Below are 23,591 nucleotides of genomic sequence, written 5' to 3' on the forward strand. Positions count from 1 at the left end.
CCGCAAAAAGGAGGAGTTCTGTTGGACCAGTGGGTTTTTATTGCAGTATATGAATGTGAGAAACACATAAACAGCAGCAAGACACTCCTGGATGCTCAAATGAAGAAAGCTGAACACTGTCTTCTGACTGGTCCTCCCCTACACCTTAAAGATCTCGGTGCACAAACCTGAGTACACGGATGCTTTTCTGACTCCAATGCCACACTCTGTCAGGTCTTCCTCATAGAAGATAATATATCCCTTCTCCAGCTGATAAAATGCCAGCTCTCCAAGTTTGAGGACTATGTTGTCACCTCCTACGGAGTTACCTTTTGCTCTTATCCTGTCTGTCTGACAGAACAGGAAGTGTAAGTATGTCTCTGTCAGGGTTTTGGGCAAATCTCCTGTGACGTAGAAGTCCGTCACTGGCCGCGGGCAGCATTTGGTTCTTTAACGCACACACATATTCATCACTCCTCCCTGCGCCATTATACCATAAGTTAACAATGTGGGTCGACACACAATTTAACTTCTGTCTTGGTGCATGCATTTCACACTTGTCAATGTTCATATTTGAGAGATACAATAATTATTATACTTATCAATGTTGTGGATGAGCGCATTGTTTGTTTGTTCTGTTCCTCTCTCTCCATCTCTGTAGCTTCTGGGTATGCTGGAAAAGGACCCGAGCTAAGGGAATTGGGTTGGCTTTATAGTGCCTGTCCCAAATGGCTCATTAATGCATATGGGCATATTGAAAGATATTGTCAGTAATGATGTAATGTTGTAAATGTTATGTTGTGATATTGTTTAAAACCGTGTTGCAATGTATATCCTTTAGTATGTTTAGTTCATGGAAAATGTAGGTTTGTATTGTTAATTGATTAATTAATTAGGGTTAATTGTTCTGAGGGGAGGGGCTAGCCCTACAAAAGGAGCCTCTCTCCAGTCTCTAAGGGGATTTTTGGATTGAGCTGTGGATGGGGCAGCATTGTTGTTAAGCTGTCCCATAAGGTAGACGTTGATGGCAGTACTGTTATTTTCTGTTCCGGAATCACTTGTAAATAAACACCTTTGCACAGAAGAACTTTTGCGGTTCCGCCATCTTTTTATTTTTATAGAGGTTAGGTTATCCAGTTTAGCCATCTGGCCTACTCTACGTGACATCTCCACTCCCTGCTTCATCCAACAGCTTCTCTAGAACAGTGGCTACAATCCAACAGAACACAGCTATGTGGCACATGATGTGGAGGCTCCTTGATGACTTGACATGGTTGACGATTCTGCTGGCCAGGTTCTCATCACTCCTTTTCTTCCTGAAGTACTCCTCCTTCTGTGGGTCATTGAACCCTTGTACCTCTGTCCACTGGCGGATGTGTTGACGAGGGATCTGATTGGCTGCAGCAGGTCGGGAGGTTATCCAGATGAGAGCAGAGGGGAGGAGCTCTCCTGTGATGAGGTTTGTGATCAGTTGGTCCAGCGAGGCTGGCTTTGTGTCGTCTGTCAGAACCTTACTGTTGAAGTTCAGAGGAAGTTGACTCTCGTCCAGACCATCAAAGATGAACTTTAAAACCTACCCCCAGGGTCTTCACCGGTCCCATGACACTGAAGAATTGATGAAGCAGTTCAATTAGACTGCAGTCCTTTTCCCACATATTAGAATTAATTTGGAAAAAAGTAAGCGGAAAGATGAAATCAATGTCTTGGTTCTCCTTTCCTTCTGCCCAGTCGTGAATACACTTCTGAACGGAGACAGTCTTTCCCACACCAGCGATGCCCAGTGGAAGCCCTGTTCTGATTGGCTTCTTTTGATCAGGTCGGGGTTTTGAAAATGTTGTTGGCTTCAATAGTGGTCGCTCCTGTGGCTGGTGTTCTAGATTCCAGATGTATGACCTCATGCTCATCTCTGACCCCTCCCCAGGCCCCCTCGATCACATGGAGCTCAGTGTAGATCTGGTCTAGGTAGATGGAATCACCTTCCTTTGACGTCCCCTCATACATACAGCCGTACTTCTTCTTAATGTAGGATTTCAGTTTGTCTTGGACTGCAATAAAAAACAAAGATCCAGTGAGTTAACTTTTTATATACTGCCATGGTAACGGTATGTGTGTATGTATTGATGTCATTATGACATGTTTTGGTCAGGTTGTTTTGTCAAATGTCTTTTTAACGACCATAAATGATCTGGTTCTCTCACCAGATAACAACCAAAATATGACGTATTTCACATGATGTCTCGATATCGTCATGAAAGAAGACGTCTTCACCTGGTTATCTAAGGCACTGCATCTCAGTGCTAGAGGCGTCACTACAGACAACCTGGTTTGAATCCAGGCTGTATCACAACCGGCCGTGATTGGGAGGCCCATAGGGCGGCACAAAATTGGCCCAGCGTCGTCCGAGTTTGGCCGGTGCAGGTCGTCATAGTAAATAAGAATTTGTTCTTAACTCACTTGCCTAGTTAAATAAAGGTTGAATTTAAAGAATAATCTGGAACAGTATACACTGCATTCAGAAAGTATTCAGACCCTTTCCCTTTCTCCACATGTTGTTACCTTACAGCCTTATTTTGAAATGTATTAAATTAAACAATTTCCTCAATCTACACACAATAGCTCGTACTGACAAAGCGAAAACAGTTTCGAAATGTTTGCAAATGTATTAAAAATTAAAAACAAAAACCTTACTTAGATAAGTATTCAGCCCCTTTGCTATGAGACTGGAAATGGGGCACATGTTCATCCTGTTTCCATTGATCATCCTTGATATGTTTCTACAACTTGATTGGATCCACATGTGGTCAATTCAATTGATTGGACATGATTTGGAAAGGCACACACCTGTCTATATAAGGTCCCACAGTTAACAGTGCATGTCAGAGAAAAAACCAAGCCATGAGGTCGAAGGAATTGTCTGTAGAGATCCGAGACAGGATTGTGTAGAGGCACAGATCTGGAGAAGGGCACTGAAACATCTGCAGCATTGAAGGTCCCCAAGAACACAGCGGCCTACATTATTCTTAAATGGAAGAAGTTTGGAACCACCAATAATCTTCCTAGAGCTGGCCGCCCGGCCAAATTGAGCAATCGGGGGAGAAGAGCCTTGGTCAGGGAGGTGAACAAGAACCCGATGGTCACTCTGACAGAGTTCCAGAGTTCCTCTGTAGAGATGGGAGAACCTTCCAGCAGGACAACCATCTCTGCAGCACTCTACCAATCAGGCCTCTATGTTAGAGTGGCCAGATGGAAGCCACTCTTCAGTAAAAGGCACATGACAGCCCACTTGCAGTTTGACAAAAGGCACCAATAGGACTCTGACGATGAGAAACAAGATTTTCTGGTCTGATGAAACCAAGATTGAACTCTTTGGCCTGAATGCAAAGTGTCACGTCTGGAGGAAACCTGGCACCATCCCTATGGTGAAGCATAGCGGTGGCAGAATCATGCTGTGGGGATGTTTTTCAGAAGCAGGGACTGGGACAATAGTCAGGATCGAGGGAAAGATGAAAGGAGAGAAGTACAGAGATGAAAACCTGCTCCAGAGCACTCAGGACCTCAGACTGGGACAAAGGTTTACCTTCCAACAGGAAAACAAACCTAAGCACACCCCCAAAACAAAGCAGAAGTGGCTTCGGGACAAGTATCTGAATATCCTTGAGTGGCCCATCCAGAGCACAGACTTGAACCCGATCAAACATCTCTGGAGATAGCTGATAATAGCTGTGCAGCGATGCTCCCCACCTAACCTGGCAGAGCTTGAGAGGATCTGCAGAGAAGAATGGGAGACACTGCCCAAATACAGGTGTGCCAAGCTTGTAGCGTCATACCCAAGAAGACTCGAGGCTGTAATCGCTGCCAAAGGTGCTTCAACAAAGTACTGAGTAAAGGGTCTAAATACTTATGTAAATGTAATATTGACTTTATTTATTTGTATACATTTGCTAAAATTTCTAAAAACCTGTTTTTGCATTGTTATTATGGGGTATTGCGTGTAGATTGATGAGGGGAAAACACAATTGAATCAATTTTAGGATAAGGCTGTAACCTAACAAAATGTTGAAAAAGTCAAGGGGTCTGAATACTTTCCAAATGCACTATCACTAGCATATTACACACAACCCAACAACTTACAGTAGTGATCATTAATTTATGTATCCCCTTTGTGTGAAGCTCTGCTCTTCATTCTGCTGTCTGGTGAACTGAAGGGCGAGTCAAGGTACAAAGCGTTTCACTGATCCACCTCCTCCCTGTAGGAACCAGTTGGTCCCCAACATTGTCTCACCACTGTAAGCTTAAATATGTTGTAACAGAGAGAAGAATGTTGGTGAATATGTTTGTACCTCAAACAAATAAAATAAAATGAAATGTATTTATATAGCCCTTCTTACATTAGCTGATATCTCAAAGTGCTGTACAGAAACCCAGCCTAAAACCCCAAACAGCAAGCAATGCAGGTGTAGAAGCACGGTGGCTAGGAAAAACTCCCTAGAAAGGCCAAAACCTAGGAAGAAACCTAAAGAGGAACCAGGCTATGTGGGGTGGCCAGTCCTCTTCTGGCTGTGCCGGGTGGAGATTATAACAGAACATGGCCAAGATGTTCAAATGTTCATAAATGACCAGCATGGTCAAATAATAATAATCGCAGTGGTTGTAGAGGGTGCAACAGGTCAGCACCTCAGGAGTAAATGTCAGTGGGCTTTTCATAGCCGATCATTGAGAGTATCTCTACCGCTCCTGCTGTCTCTAGAGAGTTGAAAACAGCAGCAGAATTCAAGTGTACACACCCAAAAATACTCACAGTCAGTGGTGGAAAGTACTTAAGTAAAAATACTTTAAAGTACTACTTAAGTCGTTTTTTGGGGAATCTGTACTTTACTACTTATATTGTTGACAAATTTTACTTCACTTCATTCCTAAAGAAAATAATGTACTTTTTACTCCATACATTTTCCCTGACACCCAAAAGTACTAGTTACATTTTGAATGCTTAGCAGGACAGGAAACTGGTCCAATTCACACACTTATCAAGAGAACATCCCTGGTCATCCCTAATGCCTCCAATTTAGCAGACTCACTAAACACAAATGCTTAGTTTAAATTATGTCTGAGTGTTGAAGTGTGCACCTAGCTATCCGTAAAACAAGAAAGTCATGCTGTATGGTTTGATTAATATAAGGAATTTTAAATTATTTATACTTGTACTTTTAATTTTGATACTTAAGTATATGTGGATTCATTTCTGAAATACTCACTTTATGTCATCTCCGTTTTGAAGATGATATTCTACTTGGTCCTCATATAATAGATCCTGTGCAACACATTTTTTTTTTACTCTTAACTTTTCCGGAGGACCTTACACAACACCAGGAAGCCGCAGTGGAGAGAAGAGTTTCTTAAAAGAAAAGTTCAGTATTTTAACATTTGAAAACTAGCAATGGTGGAAACTCCCTCCGGCCAATGCCTACAACAACCCTATATGGTTTTAAATCCATAAAGGGGGAGTGCAAGTATCCAACACTTATGTTACAGCTGAAGCATAGTGAATACTTTGTATGGCTGTTTGTTATTTACACCCCCCCCCACCGCCCACACGAAAGGTTGACCAAAATTAGGAATTCTACCCTCATATCGCATAATAATGAATAATAATAAAATCACATTTGTCATAACATTTGTTATAAGCTTTTCAGGGAAGCTAGAAACCATTATACACAGGCAGTTAGAAAAGCCAAGGCTAAAGCAGAAATTTGCTTCCTGCAACACTAACTCAAAAAAGTTCTGGGACACTGTAAAGTCCATGGAGAATAAGAACAAATCCTCCCAGCTGCTCACTGCACTGAAGATAGGAAACACTGTCACCACTGATAAATCCACTATAATTGAGAATTTCAATAAGCATTTTTCTACGGCTGGCCATGCTTTCCACCTGGCTACCCCTACCCCGGTCAACAGCACTGCACCCCCCACAGCAACTCGCCCAAGCCTTCCCCATTTCTCCTTCTCCCAAATCCAGTCAGCTGATGTTCTGAAGAGCTGCAAAATCTGGACCCCTACAAATCAGCTAGGCTAGACAATCTGGACCCTTTCTTTCTAAAATTATCTGCCGAAATTGTTGCCACCCCTATTACTAGCCTGTTCAACCTCTCTTACGTGTCGTCTGAGATTCCCAAAGATTGTAAAGCAGCTGCGGTCATCCCCCTCTTCAAAGGGGGGGACACTCTTGACCCAAACTGCTACAGATCTATATCTATCCTACCCTACCTTTCTAAGGTCTTCGAAAGCCAAGTCAACAAACAGATTACCGACCATTTTGAATCTCACCATACCCTCTCTGCTATGCAATCTGGTTTCAGAGCTGGTCATGGGTGCACCTCAGCCACGCTCAAGATCCTAAACGATATCTTAACCGCCATCGATAAGAAACATTACTGTGCAGCCGTATTCATTGATCTGGCAAAGGCTTTCGACTCTGTCAATCACCACATCCTCATCGGCAGACTCGATAGCCTTGGTTTCTCAAATGATTGCCTCGCCTGGTTCACCAACTACTTCTCTGATAGAGTTCAGTGTGTCAAATCGGAGGGTCTGCTGTCCGGACCTCTGGCAGTCTCTATGGGGGTGCCACAGGGTTCAATTCTTGGACCGACTCTCTTCTCTGTATACATCAATGATATCGCTCTTGCTGCTGGTGAGTCTCTGATCCACCTCTACACAGACGACACCATTCTCTATACTTCTGGCCCTTCTTTGGACACTGTGTTAACAACCCTCCAGGCAAGCTTCAATGCCATACAACTTTCCTTCCATGGCCTCCAATTGCTCTGAAATACAAGTAAAAGCAAATGCATGCTCTTCAACCGATCGCTGCCTGCACCTGCCCGCCTGTCCAACATCACTACTCTGGAAGGCTCTGACTTAGAATACGTGGACAACTACAAATACCTAGGTGTCTGGTTAGACTGTAAACTCTCCTTCCAGAACCACATCAAACATCTCCAATCCAAAGTTAAATCTAGAATTGGCTTCCTATTTCGCAACAAAGCATCCTTCACTCATGCTGCCAAACATACCCTTGTAAAACTGACCATCCTACCAATCCTCGACTTCGGCGATGTCATTTACAAAATAGCCTTCAATACCCTACTCAACAAATTGGATGCAGTCTATCACAGTGCCATCCGTTTTGTCACCAAAGCCCCATATACTACCCACCATTGCGACCTGTACGCTCTCGTTGGCTGGCCCTCACTTCATACTCATCGCCAAACCCACTGGCTCCATGTCATCTACAAGACCCTGCTAGGTAAAGTCCCCCCTTATCTCAGCTCGCTGGTCACCATAGCATCACCCACCCGTAGCATGCGCTCCAGCAGGTATATCTCTCTGGTCACCCCCAAAACCAATTCTTTCTTTGGCCGCCTCTCCTTCCAGTTCTCTGCTGCCAATGACTGGAACGAACTACAAAAATCTCTGAAACTGGAAATACTTATCTCCCTCACTAGCTTTAAGAACCAGCTGTCAGAGCAGCTCACAGATTACTGCACCTGTACATAGCCCACCTATAATTTAGCCCAAACAACTACCTCTTCCCCTACTGTATTTATTTATTTTGCTCCTTTGCACCCCATTATTTTTATTTCTACTTTGCACATTCTTCCACTGCAAATCTACCATCCCAGTGTTTTACTTGCTATATTGTATTTACTTTGCCACCATGGTTTTTTTTTGCCTTTACCTCCCTTATCTCACCTCACTTGCTCACATCGTATATATACTTGTTTCTACTGTATTATTGACTGTATGTTTGTTTTACTCCATGTGTAACTCTGTGTCGTTGTATGTGTCGAACTGCTTTGCTTTATCTTGGCCAGGTCGCAATTGTAAATGAGAACTTGTTCTCAACTTGCCTACCTGGTTAAATAAAGGTGAAATAGATCAAATAAATAAATAAATAATTCCAGTCTGTTCAACTAATTGTAGGATGCAACAAAGGGACTGAACAACCTATACATTTATTCTAGTTATTCTATGGATTTATCAAATACGGTTATTGTTTTGTTGAATCAAATACGTTGTATCCGAATTTTGCCAGATATACTGTGAGAAATGTAATGGAGTAACATTGTAACAGTTACATTGTAACACAAATGCATTTGCTATCGACGTACTTCCTGTTTTCACGAGAGCGTCGTACAGCAAACATGGCGGCCTCCTGTGGAAAAACCGTGGGATATTTTCTTTGGAAATTCGGAAATTGCTGCTTCAATTTTAACACAGTCTCGTCAAATTTAACTGCCCAGGTAATGCCAAGAGTTTAATTCGCCATGTTTTCACGGTAATGTCAACGGGGTTGAGTTGCAGAGAAGGGCTGAGTCGTCCCTGAAATAGCTCAGCGCTAGTGGCAACGCGCTGCCTTGTCAACTAGCTCACATGTAAACTGTCATTGAAGTAAGACAGACAGCTAGCTAAGTAGCTAGTTGACTCTCTAGATATTGTTCTTCTTGTCTCAACATGCATGCCATAGTGGACATAGCTAGCTACATGAACATAATGGACATAAAATTCGCAATATTTTGGTTGAATAGAACCGTAGTTAGCTAAGCCTCACAGAGCTTGTTTACATAGCTAGCTAACGTTTTACTACGTCAGTTCAATGTTAGTCCCATTTACTAATGGATACCTTGCTGTCAAATGCACATCAGTTGGTCTATTTGTCAATGCCAAATCTCACCGTTTCAGACTAATTTAATGCACCTAAAAGACCAGAGACTGTCTATTGGCCCAGATAATTGACATTCATCCATCCCTGTGATGCCAATGCCCTGGGTTATTAAAGCACCAGTTCTATACTACAGTATGTATCCTAACATAACAACCTCCTCTCTCCCACACCTCAGGTGCTGTCCAGACAGCTATGTGTGAGTGCTGTGCACCACAGGAAGAACCTGGCTGCAGCGGGCCCAGAGAAGTTCTCAGAGGAGTTCATCAAGAAGCAGGTGGAGGAGTTCAACATCGGGAAGAGACATCTAGCCAACATGATGGGAGACCTTCACTCAGGGGGACATTAATGTAAGAAAGACTGCACTTATGTCTAACGAGGGGTGTACAACTCCTGTCTTTCATAGAGGGATGCAGTGTAAACCCTAGATGGATGTAGTGTAATGCAGTTTTTTGTCCTTACCCTACAATCAGAGACAGATTCATACCTCAATAAGTCTATGTGTCCACCATCAACTCAATTGAGATATGCATTTGGCTAGGCAATGTTTAGAAAGGTGGCACCTTATTTGGAGTAGATACATTATGCTTTCTTTCTCAGAGGAGGTGTCACATGTCTTCAAGGTGGTTTTCCAGCCATATTAGTTTAATTCCCCAACAGTAGTTGAGAATCGTCTCTGGTCTGTCTCTGGTCTGTCTCTGGTCTGTCTCCGCATGCCATCAGCAGCATCTGGTGGAGCCGATCACACAGACACACTCTAACAGTCACCAGCAGGGGCCAGCACTGTGTAATGTGCTGTGTCCACTGTATTAGCAACGCCTGATACACACACATCCCATGTTTTATTCATTACGAAGGAAGAATGCATTAGCTTCGTTTGCCCCACTCATTTAGTTTGATTTCCCATGATTCTTCACTTCCCGGCGGTCTCTAACCATCGTTCTATTTAATGAACAGAACTGTTACCACTTACCAGTGGGCTGTGTAAAACAGTTTGTGGTCATATGCATGTCCTTAAAACACCTAGGTGATGGGGTAAGGAAGTTTAATTGAAAATAACAGAAAGGCCCACACACTGAATTTGCCCCCAATTACCACCTTTAATGACAATGTTTCGATCCAACACAGATCTTCATCAGGTCAAGCAGACCGCGTTATCCCATCTTCTAATATATCCACATTTTACCTCACATAGCCATTACACATACGACGCATAGTGGGTGTAGATGCTATACAAAATATGGCCATTCAAAAAACAACACTTTATGCATATTCAAATATTCAGAGAGGTACATGTTGGCATCAATAATTAAATTCATATGTACAATCAGGCCGGGTTGGAACCTAGACAGCAGTAAGGGAATATTATGTTCAAAAGTGTAAAACACCCACCTACATTACCATGACATGTGGGATGCACGGTGGTCGTGCAAATCATTGCAGAGTGACCTACTTCAAAACAACTTGTGTACCTCTACTATTCTGGTGTCCAGAAGATGTGCACACATATAGTCATTATGAAAATAAACAATAAGACCTGGATCTGATCACACAGACAGACTCAGCAGGGGCCAGCACTGTGTAATGTGCTGTGTCCACTGTATTAGCAACGCCTGATACACACACATCCCATGTTTTATTCATTACGAAGGAAGAATGCATTAGCTTCGTTTGCCCCACTCATTTAGTTTGATTTCCCATGATTCTTCACTTCCTGGCAGTCTTTAACCTTCATCCTATCTAATGAATAGAGCTGTTAGCAGTGGGCTGTGTAACAGGAAGTGACATGGAGCGTCCCGTCCTCAGATGAGTGGAGTAGGGAGAGATGTGGAAAATGGGGAGACTGGACAGGGGGTGAGGGAAATTAGGGAGACTGGACAGCGAATGGGGTACCACTGGAGGGGGAATTAGGGGAAAAGGAGGGGTAATGGGGACCACTAGAGGGGTAATTAGGGGAGACTTGCGCCTGTGTGTTATTGTTGACTCTGGTTCAGTTGATGTGACATTCCTAGTAGCGCAAACAATGCAAGTGTTAGCAGGTGAGATAATTAAAGTGAAACTTAGTTTCTAAATTAGGCACTGGGCAGAAACTATTGTGTAGCAGTACTCTCTTTAAGTTGTTTTATTGACATCGATGGAGTTCAGACCGAGTGGAGGAATCTAGAGTGCTGTGAACAACACAGTGAAATCTGTGGCAGGGAGAAGGTCTCTCCCTTTCCCCTCTCTCTGTCTCTCCCTAGGGTACTCTGCCATATTGCAGCCTAGGGTATGAAATGAACAGGTGCTGCCTTCATCTGGCACAGTGTTCCACTCTCCTCCTCCCGTCTTCTTCTTTTTACCTCCCCCTCACCTGCCTCTCTCTCTTCCACCTCTCACTCTCCTTCCTTTCCTCTCTCTCTCTCTCTCTCTCTCTCTTGATTCCCCTCGTCTTGACAGCCCAAAAGGCTGCAGCATGCTCTCTCCTTCTAGCACCTGTTCCCTCTCTTAATTGAGCAGACAGAGTGAAGGAGGAAAATAAGTTAAATATGAGGGAGAGGGGGGATGAGCAGACTGGTTGGAGAAGAGTGGCAGGGTGGACACTACCTGTCTGTCCCCCTCTCCTCCCACACACACAAATGCACACCTTCAGAGACGCGCGCACACACACACACCTTCAGACTCTCCCCCCCACACACACACACACACAAACCTTCCGACCCCCCCCACACACACACACACCTTCAGCCTACCCCCCACACACACACACACACACACACCCTGTCAAGAGTAGTGCCATCTGTAGCAGCACTAATGACCTGGCTCCATTCTGCTGCCTTCACAAGGAGACTGGCTGTGAGTGTGTGAACTTAGGGTGAACTGGTGACTCTAGTCTGTCCTCTGGTTCCTCTCACCTAGCTGTTTGTTTGTTCTCTCTCCCCTCTAACTTTCACTGCTGTTCTCTAGGAACTTCCCTCTAGCCTTTATCTGAACTCTTAAAAGACTTGAGTGTCTCCTCTCTAACCTGTTAGCTAGACTGGCTGCTACTACCATTTATCCCTGTTCAGAGCTGGCTGTTTAAAAAAGGCTTTCGACTCTGTCAATCACCACATCGTCATCGGCAGACTCGATAGCCTTGGTTTCTCAAATGATTGCCTCACCTGGTTCACCAACTACTTCTCTGATAGAGTTCAGTGTGTCAAATCGGAGGGCCTGTTGTCCGGGCCTCTGGCAGTCTCTATGGGGGTGCCAGATGGTTCAATTCTTGGACCGACTCTCTTCTCTGTATACATCAATGATGTCGCTCTTGCTGCTGGTGAGTCTCTGATCCACCTCTACGCAGACGACACCACTCTGTATACCTTCTTTGGACACTGTGTTAACAACCCTCTAGACGAGCTTCGATGCCATACAACCCTCCTTCCGTGGCCTCCAATTGCTCTTAAATACAAGTAAAACTAAATGCATGCTCTTCAACCGATCGCTGCCTGCACCTGCCCGCCTGTCCAACATCACTACTCTGGACGGCTCTGACTTAGAATATGTGGACAACTACAAATACTTAGGTGTCTGGTTAGACTGTAAACTCTCCTTCCAGACTCACATCAAACATCTCCAATCCAAAGTTAAATCTAGAATTGGCTTCCTATTTCGCAACAAAGCATCCTTCATCCTACCGATCCTCAACTTCGGCGACGTCATTTACAAAATAGCCTTCAATACCCTACTCAACAAATTGGATGCAGTCTATCACAGTGCCATCCGTTTTGTCACCAAAGCCCCATATACTACCCGCCATTGCGACCTGTACGCTCTCGTTGGCTGGCCCTCGCTTCATACTCGTCGCCAAACCCACTGGCTCCATGTCATCTACAAGACCCTGCTAGGTAAAGTCCCCCCTTATCTCACCTCGCTGGTCACCATAGCAGCACCCACCTGTAGCACGCAGGTATATCTCTCTGGTCACCCCCAAAACCAATTCTTCCTTTGGCCGCCTCTCCTTCCAGTTCTCTGCTGCCAATGACTGGGAAGAACTACAAAAATCTCTGAAACTGGAAATACTTATCTCCCTCACTATCTTTAAGCACCAGCTGTCAGAGCAGCTCACAGATCACTGCACCTGTACATAGCCCACCTATAATTTAGCCCAAACAACTACCTCTTTCCCTACTGTATTTATTTATTTATTTTGCTCCTTTGCACCCCATTATTTCTATCTCTTCTTTGCACATTCTTCCACTGCAAATCTACCATTCCAGTGTTTTACTTGCTATATTGTATTTACTTCGCCACCATGGGCTTTTTTTGCCTTTACCTCCCTTATCTCACCTCACTTGCTCACATTGTATACAGACTTATTTTTCTACTGTATTATTGACTGTATGTTTGTTTTACTCCATGTGTAACTCTGTTGTTGTATGTGTCGAACTGCTTTGCTTTATCTTGGCCAGGTCGCAATTGTAAATGACAACTTGTTCTCAACTTGCCTACCTGGTTAAATAAAGGTGAAATAAATACAATTAAAATAAAAAACTAAAGGTTTCTCCCTGTTTAGAGCTGGCTGTTTAAACTAAAGGTTTCTCCTTGTCTAGAGCTGGCTGTTTAAACTAAACGTTTCTCCCTCCATCTTTATGATATGTTAATGATTTTTGAGATTGTTCTACTCCTATGGTAATTTTCACTGTGTGAGAGCTCACTTTCACAACATCACCAGCAGGGGGACCTCTTGAGTTTTTTGCTCAATCTCTAACTAATTGGGCTAGACAAAGTAAAGTGGTTTACACCAATGGCCTAACTCTCTCTCTCTCTCTCTCTCTCATATATGAGTATATATATCCTCTAGCTGTCCAATGGGGCGCAGATAGACGGCCATTCCACTTTCTGTTCTACACAGGAAAGCAGTCCTACTACTCTCTAATGCATGTGAGTACTGGGTGTATGAGTGAGAGAGACCGGGAGGAGAAAGACTGATGGGGGATGTTTTTCTGGAGGTAGAAAGCCCCCAGTCTTCGCCTCCAGGGCCCTATTTATGGGAGAGAGAGGCTTCTGATCCCCAGGGAAAGGTGCTCCTGTCACATCCCATTTCACACACACAGCCAGAGCTACAGCTGAATACAGCAGGAAGGCCGGGTGAGGAGGGAGGGAGGGGTGGGGAGGTATGGAGAGCGATGTGGATGGAGGTGGGATGGTGAGAGTAGGAGCAGTGTGAGAGGAATGGGGGGTGTTTGGGAGAGGTGGGTTGTGGAAGGTAGGGAGGGGTGCAGACAGGCAGGGGGCGTGACTGTGTCTGTGACGGGCCCCTCTGTCCCCGTCCTAAATCGTGTTTCAGGCCTGGCTTGGTGACTACCATGGCTGATAGTCAGGCTTTGTGCCTGGATGAGAGCTGCTCTGCCCTGGGGATTTCACCAGAGAGGTAGAGGGTCCCTGGAGTCCGGTGCTGTAGATTAGCTACCCACCTCTACCCACTCAGCTTACCCTCCATCCCTCCATCTTCTGTATTTTTCCATCACACCCGCTCGTTCTCCCTCTTTACCTCCCTCTTGTTTATATGGTTGATTTGACCTAGGACAGAGGTGTGTTTCTCCGGCAGATAAGAAGTGTGTGTAACCTGGCAATATTTTTGTCTTCTTGTCATCCCTCCCACCCCTTCCCATGCCCTGCAGCAACTCCTGGCTCCCTGCTGTTACTTTAAATAGGGATGTCAGACCAGACGTGTCTGAGAGGGAGGGAGGGAGGGAGGGCTGTCTGTCTCTCTGAGGGAAAACAACTCTCTTTCTCTGAATTCGATAATAAACAAAAGTTAAATAACCAATAAAAAATACCAGTAAACAGTACACTCTACTGCTCTCTCTCTTCCCTTCTCTGTGATGGGGAACTCACCCCCTCCACTCTTTTGGCTTTTCTCTCTTCCCCCCCCTCCCCCTGTCAGCCCGGACCCCTGTAGTGCAACTCGACCATGTACAACAAACACCCCAGTGTGCCTTGCAGGGGAGAACAGAGTCTGAGATTAAAAGGGGGACGGGTCACTACACCCTCTGTTTCCCCCTCTTTCTATGCGTCTCTCTCACTACACAACGTATTGATTAATACCTCTGGAAGAATCACAATCCCAACATTTGAGTGTTAATTAACTCTGCAAACACACGTCTACTTACATGTGCACAGTACTGTATTTACAGCCACAACACCTCCCCCCGCCCCCATAATACATCACACACACAGCTATGCCAAGTCATTGGGGTGTACAGCTGGCTGTGTGTATGAGGAAGAGGCTTCCAGGTTGAGTGCTCTGTGCTTCTGTTGGGTTTATCCCCCTCACTGACTAACCCCTACCCTATGCTGAGGGGAACCATGGGTACTTGACTGCCCCCTACCATACCCTCTGCTGAGGGGAACCAGGGGTACCTGACTACCCTCTACGTCTGCTGAGGGGAACCAGGGGTACCTGACTACCCCCTACCCTACCCACTGCTGATGGGAACCAGAGGTACCTGACTCCCCCCTACCCATTGCTGAGGGGTACCAGGTGTACCTGACTAGCCCCTACCCACTGCTGAGGGGAACCAGGGGTACCTGACTAGCCCCTACCCACTGCTGAGGGGAACCAGGGGTACCTGACTACCCCCCACCATACCCACTGCTGGGGGAACCAGGGGTACCTGACTACACCCTACCATACCCACTGCTGGGGGGAACCAGGGGTACCTGACTACCCCCTACCCTACCTACTGCTGAAGGGAACCAGGAGTACCTGAATACCCCCTACCCTACCCACTGCTGAGGGGAACCAGAGGTACCTGAATACCCTCTACCCTACCCACTGCTGAAGGGAACCAGGGGTACCTGACTACCCCCTACCCTACCCATTGCTGAGGGGAACCAGGGGTACCTGACTACCCCCTACCCTACCCACTGCTGAAGGTAACTAGGGGAACCTGACTACCCCCTACCCTACCCACTGCTGGGGGGAACCAGGGGTACCTGACTACCCCTACCCACTGCTGAGGGGAACCAGGGGTTCCTGACTCCCCCTTACCCAATGCTGAGGGGAACCAGGGGTACCTGACTACCCCCTACCCACTTCTGAGGGGAACCAGGGGTTCCTGACTCGGGACTCTGGAGCTTCTGATGTTGGAGGATTTCATTCTCATATTCCTCAGAGCTTTGCTATGTAATGGCTCACTGGTGAAGACAAATCAAAGCCATGCTAACAGGGTGCTGCTTCACGCTGCTTATTGAATTTGAAGAACTAGACGTGAGTTGAGTATAAAATGTTCAAGTATAGAAGGCATCCATTACTCTTCTATATCTCTTTCTCTCTGTATGACTGGCTTGTCTCCCACTATCCTCCTCTTTTTCATCAAGGCCTCTATACCTCAATCATTTCCCAGCCATTGTTGGGCCCAGTGTTCACAAATGTGTAACGCCAAACTCCCTCACACCACCACCTGCCCTCCCTTTTTATGAAGATTATTTTATTACTTATTTTTTTGTGACACAAATTGGATTTTGCTTGATGTTTGCTTCCCCCCCCCTCTCTCTCTCTCTGTGGTGGAGTGGTGGCGGATTAGACTCCACTCTATCAAGAAGGAATTAAACAAACATCTGCTGAATAATGGACAGGGAAATGAGTTCTCACCCGGTCGCGTGGGGGGGTGGATGGATGGGGAGTTGAGGCTGCTTTGGGACGTGACCAGAATGCTAGGCTGCTGGCCCGGGTCAGGTCTGGGCCCTCTACCACCAGCCTTAACGTACTGTACCACGCTTGATGGGCTAATGCCAAGCTCGTGGGCTCCATGCCTATTTAGATAAGCGTGCCCGCAGACAGCGGGTAGCTAGCCCTCTCGCTCTTCATGTCGGTTTCTTGGGGAGAAAGGGGGAGTAAGCTTTAGCCCAAGTGCTCCCCAATTCAATTTTCCCACCCAATTAAATCCAGCCAAGGATGGGGACAGATATGGGATCTGCTTTCATAATGGAGAATCCTCTGTCTTTCTTTATCTCTTGTGTGTGTGTGTGTGTGTGTGTGTGTGTGTGTGTGTGTGTGTGTGTGTGTGTGTGTGCGCGCACACGCACACACTCCAGATTATACAGTGCATTCCATACTGGTCTTTTCTTGATACAACACAAATACACATTGTTAATACTGAGTGAAAGGTTCATAGACCATAGGGTGTTCCATGTTGTTTAATCTGGTCGTCTGTGTCCTCCTGTCCCATTCAGGACACTGTCACTAAAGCCCTGGCAGTAGAGAAGCACCAGGACCGTCTGAGAGGAAAGAATCTCTTCACCCAGGACGCCAAGCAGATGTGAGGATAGTTGTTTTCACAGAGCAGTGAAATAAGTTCACCAGTGAATGTTGATACGCATGTGTGTGTGTGTGTGTGTTCAGTTCTCTGAAAGAAGAGCTGGAGGAGTTGTTGGTGGAGACCATCTCAGAACACGATGTAAGAAGGAACTCTTTTAATACCATCCAGATATCTGGTCCCTCTCCCTGGTCCTTCTCCCTGGTCCTTCTCCCTGGTCCTTCTCCCTGGTCCCTCTCCCTGGTCCCTCTCCCTGGTCTCTCTCCCTGGTCCCTCTCCCTGGTCTCTCTCCCTGGTCCCTCTCCCTGGTCCCTCTCCCTGGTCCCTCTCCCTGGTCCCTCTCCCTGGTCCCTCTCCCTGGTCCCTCTCCCTGGTCCCTCTCCCTGGTCCCTCTCCCTGGTCCTCTCTCCCCCTGGTCCCTCTCCCTGGTCCCTCTCCCTGGTCCCTCTCCCTGGTCCCTCTCCCTGGTCCCTCTCCCTGGTCCCTCTCCCTGGTCCCTCTCTCTGGTCCCTCTTTCTGGTCCCTCTCCTTCACACTTCAACAGTTCTGCTGTGATAGTATTTACAGAGGAAAAATACCTTAGATATCACTAGCTAGGTTTCCATCCAATTGACACCAGATTTTCATGTGAATATTCAAAAATCTGCATAAATGAAATATGTGCATTTTCCCACCAGAGAATAATCAATTTCATCAACTTGAATTGTTGCGGATTAAAGTGTGTGATTAGGTAGTCCACATAAAAAATAAAGTTTGCGGTTAAATTCCCATATACTAAATAAAATTTAAAAAACTAATTAACTGGATTTCTCACATTTTCAACAATACTGATGGTTTTATCACAAATGCTGCATTATATAGCGACTGTGCACCCTGGTGTTGGCACGTGCGCTCTAGCTAACAGGTAGCAGATACATTGCGGGTACAGCCTACATGATGAGATTATTATGGACTAAAAAGCGAGATTCGTTTAATTTGTCAAGACACCCAAGCATCAATCATCATGTCACCAGAATAAGACCCTCAATATTTATTGGAAAGTAGCATCAAACTCATCACCTTGCACTTTCACCACCCTGTGAAGATCATCATCATTTATTTCATCTGTAGTCTAATAAACTGGATGGTTTCCTGGGTCGTAGTGGGAGTACCACACAACGTCATCACATGACTCCAAGTTTACCTCCATATGATGGTTATTATATCAATATTTGCAACATTTGGAAAGCTTACCGACAACTTTGCTGTTTCCATCATGCCTTCCAGTATTTGTATCTGACTTGTTCTTTACTCACATAGAAGGTTGACTAGAAACCTGGTTGTTGGCATGCTAGATACTGTATTACTGGTAGGATGCAGTTCACCTAGTCACCACAAGAGGCTGCTGTTTAGACACTGAACAGAGCCCTCAACGCCAATAGATGGTAGGCGTGTGTGCTTATGTTCTTACGCTCCGGGGTGACGTTTCCCCTACAGATCCAGGATCAGCTTCCCCTCCCCCAATCCTAACCTTTGCCATTAGTCGGGGAAATGATCAACTGACCCAAAATCAGCGTCTAGGGGCTACTCCTATTCTTCCATGTTGTGTGTGTCTCTCGTCAGTATGCATGGTTCATCCAGCTGATGGAGAGGTTGCTGTCTCTGCCCAACTGCTCTGTGGAGGAGGACTTTGTCCAGCACTACCGCAGACAGCTAGAGATCCAGTCCTCCAAGCAGCAGGTCCAGCCCCTACAATACAACCAGCACGGAGTGGCTTACAGCACCGGAGATGGTAAACAGCAATCAAGTAATACGACTGGGCTTTTATCAATCAATGGATCAATATGTTACGTGTAGCATTTATTTACATTTGTCTTAAAGCAGTTGACAGAAACAGGGTCTAAATTTCATGACAGTTTCAGTGATCTTTCCCTTTCAAAGAATGACCTACAGTCATTGGTTGACCAGGGCTTCATGGTAGAAGAGGGAGATCTAGGATAATAAGTTGTGTGTGTCTCCCCAGGCAGAAGAAAGACCGCTACGGGTACTGTCCTACTGAGAGACAGCGGTTCAGGATCCATCAGCATCAACGGGACAAACTATGTCCACTACTTCCCTGTCCTGCAAGACCGGTCCGTATTCCTTCCCAGTAGACATCCACCGTAATGTTTTCAAATAGCATGTGCTTTCAGACCCGTACTGATGAAGTAGGAGACAAATCAGAGAGGAAGCTTTAGAGGATTGACATGGCTCGTTAGTGCTTCCTCCCCCACTGAAGAAATCACAAGTCCCTGCTTCTTTCCACACTCCTCTCCCCATCCTTCCTTAGCGTGCATGCCGTGCCACATGCACTCTCAAAACGCTGTTGAAAAGTATCTTTATGTTGCACCTCACTGCGTTTATAGCCTCTTTTATTTATCTGGGATATAGCAGCGTTAATTACACAACTGAGTGGGTTGGGTGTGTGTGTGTGTGTGTTATCTCCTGGGCTGAGGACAGACTGAGACAGGACTAATAGGACCTGAAGGGTGACGGTGGTTTGACTGTGTCAGCAATAAGCCTTTCATTTAGTCTGCTGGGATGTGGGCCAGAACATACACATTCAGACACACACCCCTCATCTGTCTTTTTCATACTGAGACAGAAGAGTGACTGCTGTAGTGTCTAAATATGACCGTGTGGCTCTAACAGAGGTTAACAGGACTCTATACACACACCACTGCTCTTTACAATCCTCTAGACAACCACTGCTGTTGATAACTGGTATTCTCTCTCTCTCCTCTCTCCTCTCTCCTCTCTCTCTGCTCTTCTCCTTTCTCATCCCTCTCCTCTCCATCACTCTCCTCCCTTCTCTCCATCTCCATCCCTCTCCTCCACTATCACCATCCCTCTCCTCCCTTCTCTCCATCCCTCTCCTCCCTTCTCTCCATCCCTCTCCTCCCTTCTCTCCATCTCCATTCCTCTCCTCCCTTCTCTCCATCTCATCCCTCTCTGCTCTTCTCCATCTCCATCCCTCCCCTCCCTTCTCTCCTCTCCATCCCTCTTTTCTCCTCTCCTCCCTTCTCACCATCTCATCCCTCTCCTCCCTCCTCTCCTCCTGGCGGGGGCCATTCCAGCCAGGCGGGGGCGCTACGCCTTGCCATCTCCCGCGCCATGCTGAGCTTTCTGTCTGAGGGACAGGTGGAGACCATGAGACAAGGTTGGTAGTGGTACTACACACACACACACACACGACTAATGAGACACACACATCATTCAGAAAGCTTCATGATTTATTGTTGTATTTTTTTTATTTATTTAACTAGGCAAGTCAGTTAAGAACAAATTGTTATTTACAATGATGACCTACCAAGAGGCAAAAGGCCTCATGCTGGGATGGGGGCTGCAAAAAAAAAAAAAAAACAAAAAACACAGCACATCACCACAAGTGAGACATCACTACATAAAGAGAGACTTAAGACATCAACATAGCATGGCAGCAGCACAACATGACAACAGCATGGCAGCAGCACAAATGACAACAGCATGGCAGCAGCACAACATGACAACAGCATGGCAGCAGCACAACATGACAACAGCATGGCAGCAGCACAACATGACAACAGCATGGCAGCAGCACAAATGACAACAGCATGGCAGCAGCACAAATGACAACAGCATGGCAGCAGCACAAATGACAACAGCATGGCAGCAGCACAAATGACAACAGCATGGCAGCAGCACAATGGCATGACAACAGCATGGCAGCAGCAACAGCATGGCAGCAGCACAACATGACAACAGCATGGCAGCAGCACAAATGACAACAGCATGGCAGCAGCACAAATGACAACAGCATGGCAGCAGCACAACATGACAACAGCATGGCAGCAACACAATATGACAACAGCATGGCAGCAGACACAACATGACAACAGCATGGCAGCAACACAACATGACAACAGCATGGCAGCAACACAACATGGCAGCAACACAACATGACAACAGCATGGCAGCAACACAATATGACAACAGCATGGCAGCAACACAACATGACAACAGCATGGCATAAACACAACATGACAACAGCATGGCAGCAACACAACATGACAACAGCATGGCAGCAACACAACATGACAACAGCATGGCAGCAACACAACATGACAACAGCATGGCAGCAGCACAAATGACAACAGCATGGCAGCAGCACAAATGACAACAGCATGGCAGCAGCACAAATGACAACAGCATGGCAGCAGCACAACATGACAACAGCATGGCAGCAGCACAAATGACAACAGCACAGCATGGCAGCAGCACAACATGACAACAGCATGGCAGCAGCACAACATGACAACAGCATGGCAGCAGCACAACATGACAACAGCATGGCAGCAGACACAACATGACAACAGCATGGCAGCAGCACAACATGACAACAGCATGGCAGCAACACAACATGACAACAGCATGGCAGCAACACAACATGACAACAGCATGGCAGCAACACAACATGACAACAGCATGGCAGCAACACAACATGACAACAGCATGGCAGCAACACAACATGACAACAGCATGGCAGCAACACAGCATGACAACAGCATGGCAGCAACACAGCATGGCAGCAACACAACATGACAACAGCATGGCAGCAGCACAACATGGCAGCAGCACAAAACATGGTACAAACATTATTGGGCACAACAGCACAAAAGGCAAGAAGGTAGAGACAACAATACATCACGCAAAGCAGCCACAATTGTCAGTAAGAGTGTCCATGATTGAGTTTGAATGAAGAGATTGAGATGAAAGTGTCCAGTTTGAGTGTTTGTTGCAGCTTGTTCCAGTTGCTAGCTGCAGCTAACTGAAAAGAGGAGCGACCCAGGGCTGTGTGTGCTTTGGGGACCTTTAACAGAATGTGACTGGCAGAACGGGTGTTGTATGTGGAGGATGAGGGCTGCAGTAGATATCTCAGATAGGGGGGAGTGAGGCTGCAGAGTGTTTTATAAATAAGCATCAACCAGTGGGTCTTGCGACAGGTATACAGAGATGACCTGTTTACAGAGGAGTAATAGAGTGCAGTGATGTGTCCTATAAGGAGCATTGGTGACAAATCTGATGGCCGAATGGTAAAGAACATCTAGCCTCTCGAGGGCACCCTTACCTAACAATCTACAAATTATGTCTCCGTAATCTAGCATGGGTAGGATAGTCATCTGAATCAGGGTTAGTCTGGCAACTGGGGTGAAAGAGGAGCGATTACGATAGAGGAAACCAGGTGTAGATTTAACTTTAGCCTGCTAATTTGATATGTGTTGAGAGAAGGACCGTTTTAATTTACATCAAATGAACAACATTGGCCGCTGTTCCTCTGTTGCTTTGTTGTTGATGTATAGTACTATTTTTGGTTTGATCTTTGACCTGCATCTCTGCCTCCTTCTCAGCTGGGCTGCTGACCCCTGGCCCCAGAATTAAGGAGAGGAAGAAGCCGGGCCAGGAGGGAGCGAGGAGGAAGTTCACCTGGAAGAAACGCTGAGGTGGAGGACAGAATAGAACTGGACACAGGAAAATCACAGCAACATCTTCATCATTATCTTCCTCTGAGATCAGAACTGTTATTAGTAAGTGGACAAATTGTTCATCCAACCCCTATTGTAGCCTTTTATATGTCCCCTAAAGGTGTTTTAGATCTGGAAATAGCCACCAAGTACATGACTCAAATACTTGTACAAATTCAAAGTTGCTGCCATGCTGTTGTCAAATTCTGTCCATGTGAGGGCAGGATACCCAACTCCATATAGGCTGTAATGTTTTTTTCTGCCACCAGAGGGCCATCTCTGGCAACATACCTGTCCATTGTCTTTGTCTGTATATTGAAAATAAAATTTTGTTTTTCATATACCTTGCTATAATATGCTGTTTTTATTCCATATAAAAAAATAAATGGCCGGTAACGTTAGAGCTGCACTTTAACCAGGCGCTGTCCACTGTCATGGGGTGCTGAAAGTCCACGTTAGGGATTCTGCCTTAGTCGCTGTCCATGGTGCTGAAACCTGCGGTGCAGATTCTGTATTTATATTTCGTGCCTTCAGAACTTTCACTCCTGCGTTAAATTGGACAAAGTCACCACAGTACCATCATTTGCCGTCTCAATTTACACCACAGGAGGGCGATAAATGCGCATAAAATGCCCTGGTTTAACCAGGGGAGTGTTCAAGATGCATGGGCGCTCTGAGCATGCGGTTGTAGAATATGTAGTGGCTGGTGAAATTATTATTCAATTCAATAGATCTTTATGTGTATTCAATGAAGTCAACTGTGTATGCTTGTAGATCAAATATGAATGGTTTAGCCAATATCTTGTGTTATCAAAAGGTAGGCTATGATCAAATAATATATTTTCACTTCGGACGTAATCTCTCATTCTCTGTTTTAATAAACATATTTGAAACAAAAATGTTGCATCTTCTTTAGGCACATTTTCACAGAGCACAGTGGCCGTCTGCTCCTTCTTTACGGACAAAGACAATGTGTTGTGCATTGTCTTTGTGGTCAAACAAATAATTGTCCCTTATCAATGTGACAACTGTGAAGTTTGAGGAGAGAACGCTTGCACGCACCTGCCCTGCCCACTAATTAGGCAACAGTTCCCG

At 45.7% G+C, this 23,591-nt stretch overlaps 1 protein-coding gene across 1 annotated transcript; it reads left to right on the forward strand.

The window, feature by feature from the left end:
* The first annotated feature begins 8,180 nt into the window (after window positions 1–8,180).
* On the forward strand, window positions 8,181–22,835 carry LOC112235913 (28S ribosomal protein S9, mitochondrial). The gene is made up of 9 exons (XM_042324988.1): window positions 8,181–8,204; window positions 8,877–8,975; window positions 13,367–13,597; window positions 16,895–16,980; window positions 17,064–17,118; window positions 18,580–18,748; window positions 18,980–19,088; window positions 20,073–20,155; window positions 22,383–22,835. The coding sequence occupies exons 1-9, from the start codon at window positions 8,181–8,183 to the stop codon at window positions 22,472–22,474; spliced, it is 948 nt and encodes a 315-aa protein (XP_042180922.1). The 3' UTR covers window positions 22,475–22,835.
* The last annotated feature ends 756 nt before the right edge of the window (window positions 22,836–23,591 follow it).

This window comes from Oncorhynchus tshawytscha, linkage group LG07 (assembly GCF_018296145.1).
Source record: "Oncorhynchus tshawytscha isolate Ot180627B linkage group LG07, Otsh_v2.0, whole genome shotgun sequence".
Lineage (NCBI taxonomy): Eukaryota > Metazoa > Chordata > Actinopteri > Salmoniformes > Salmonidae > Oncorhynchus > Oncorhynchus tshawytscha.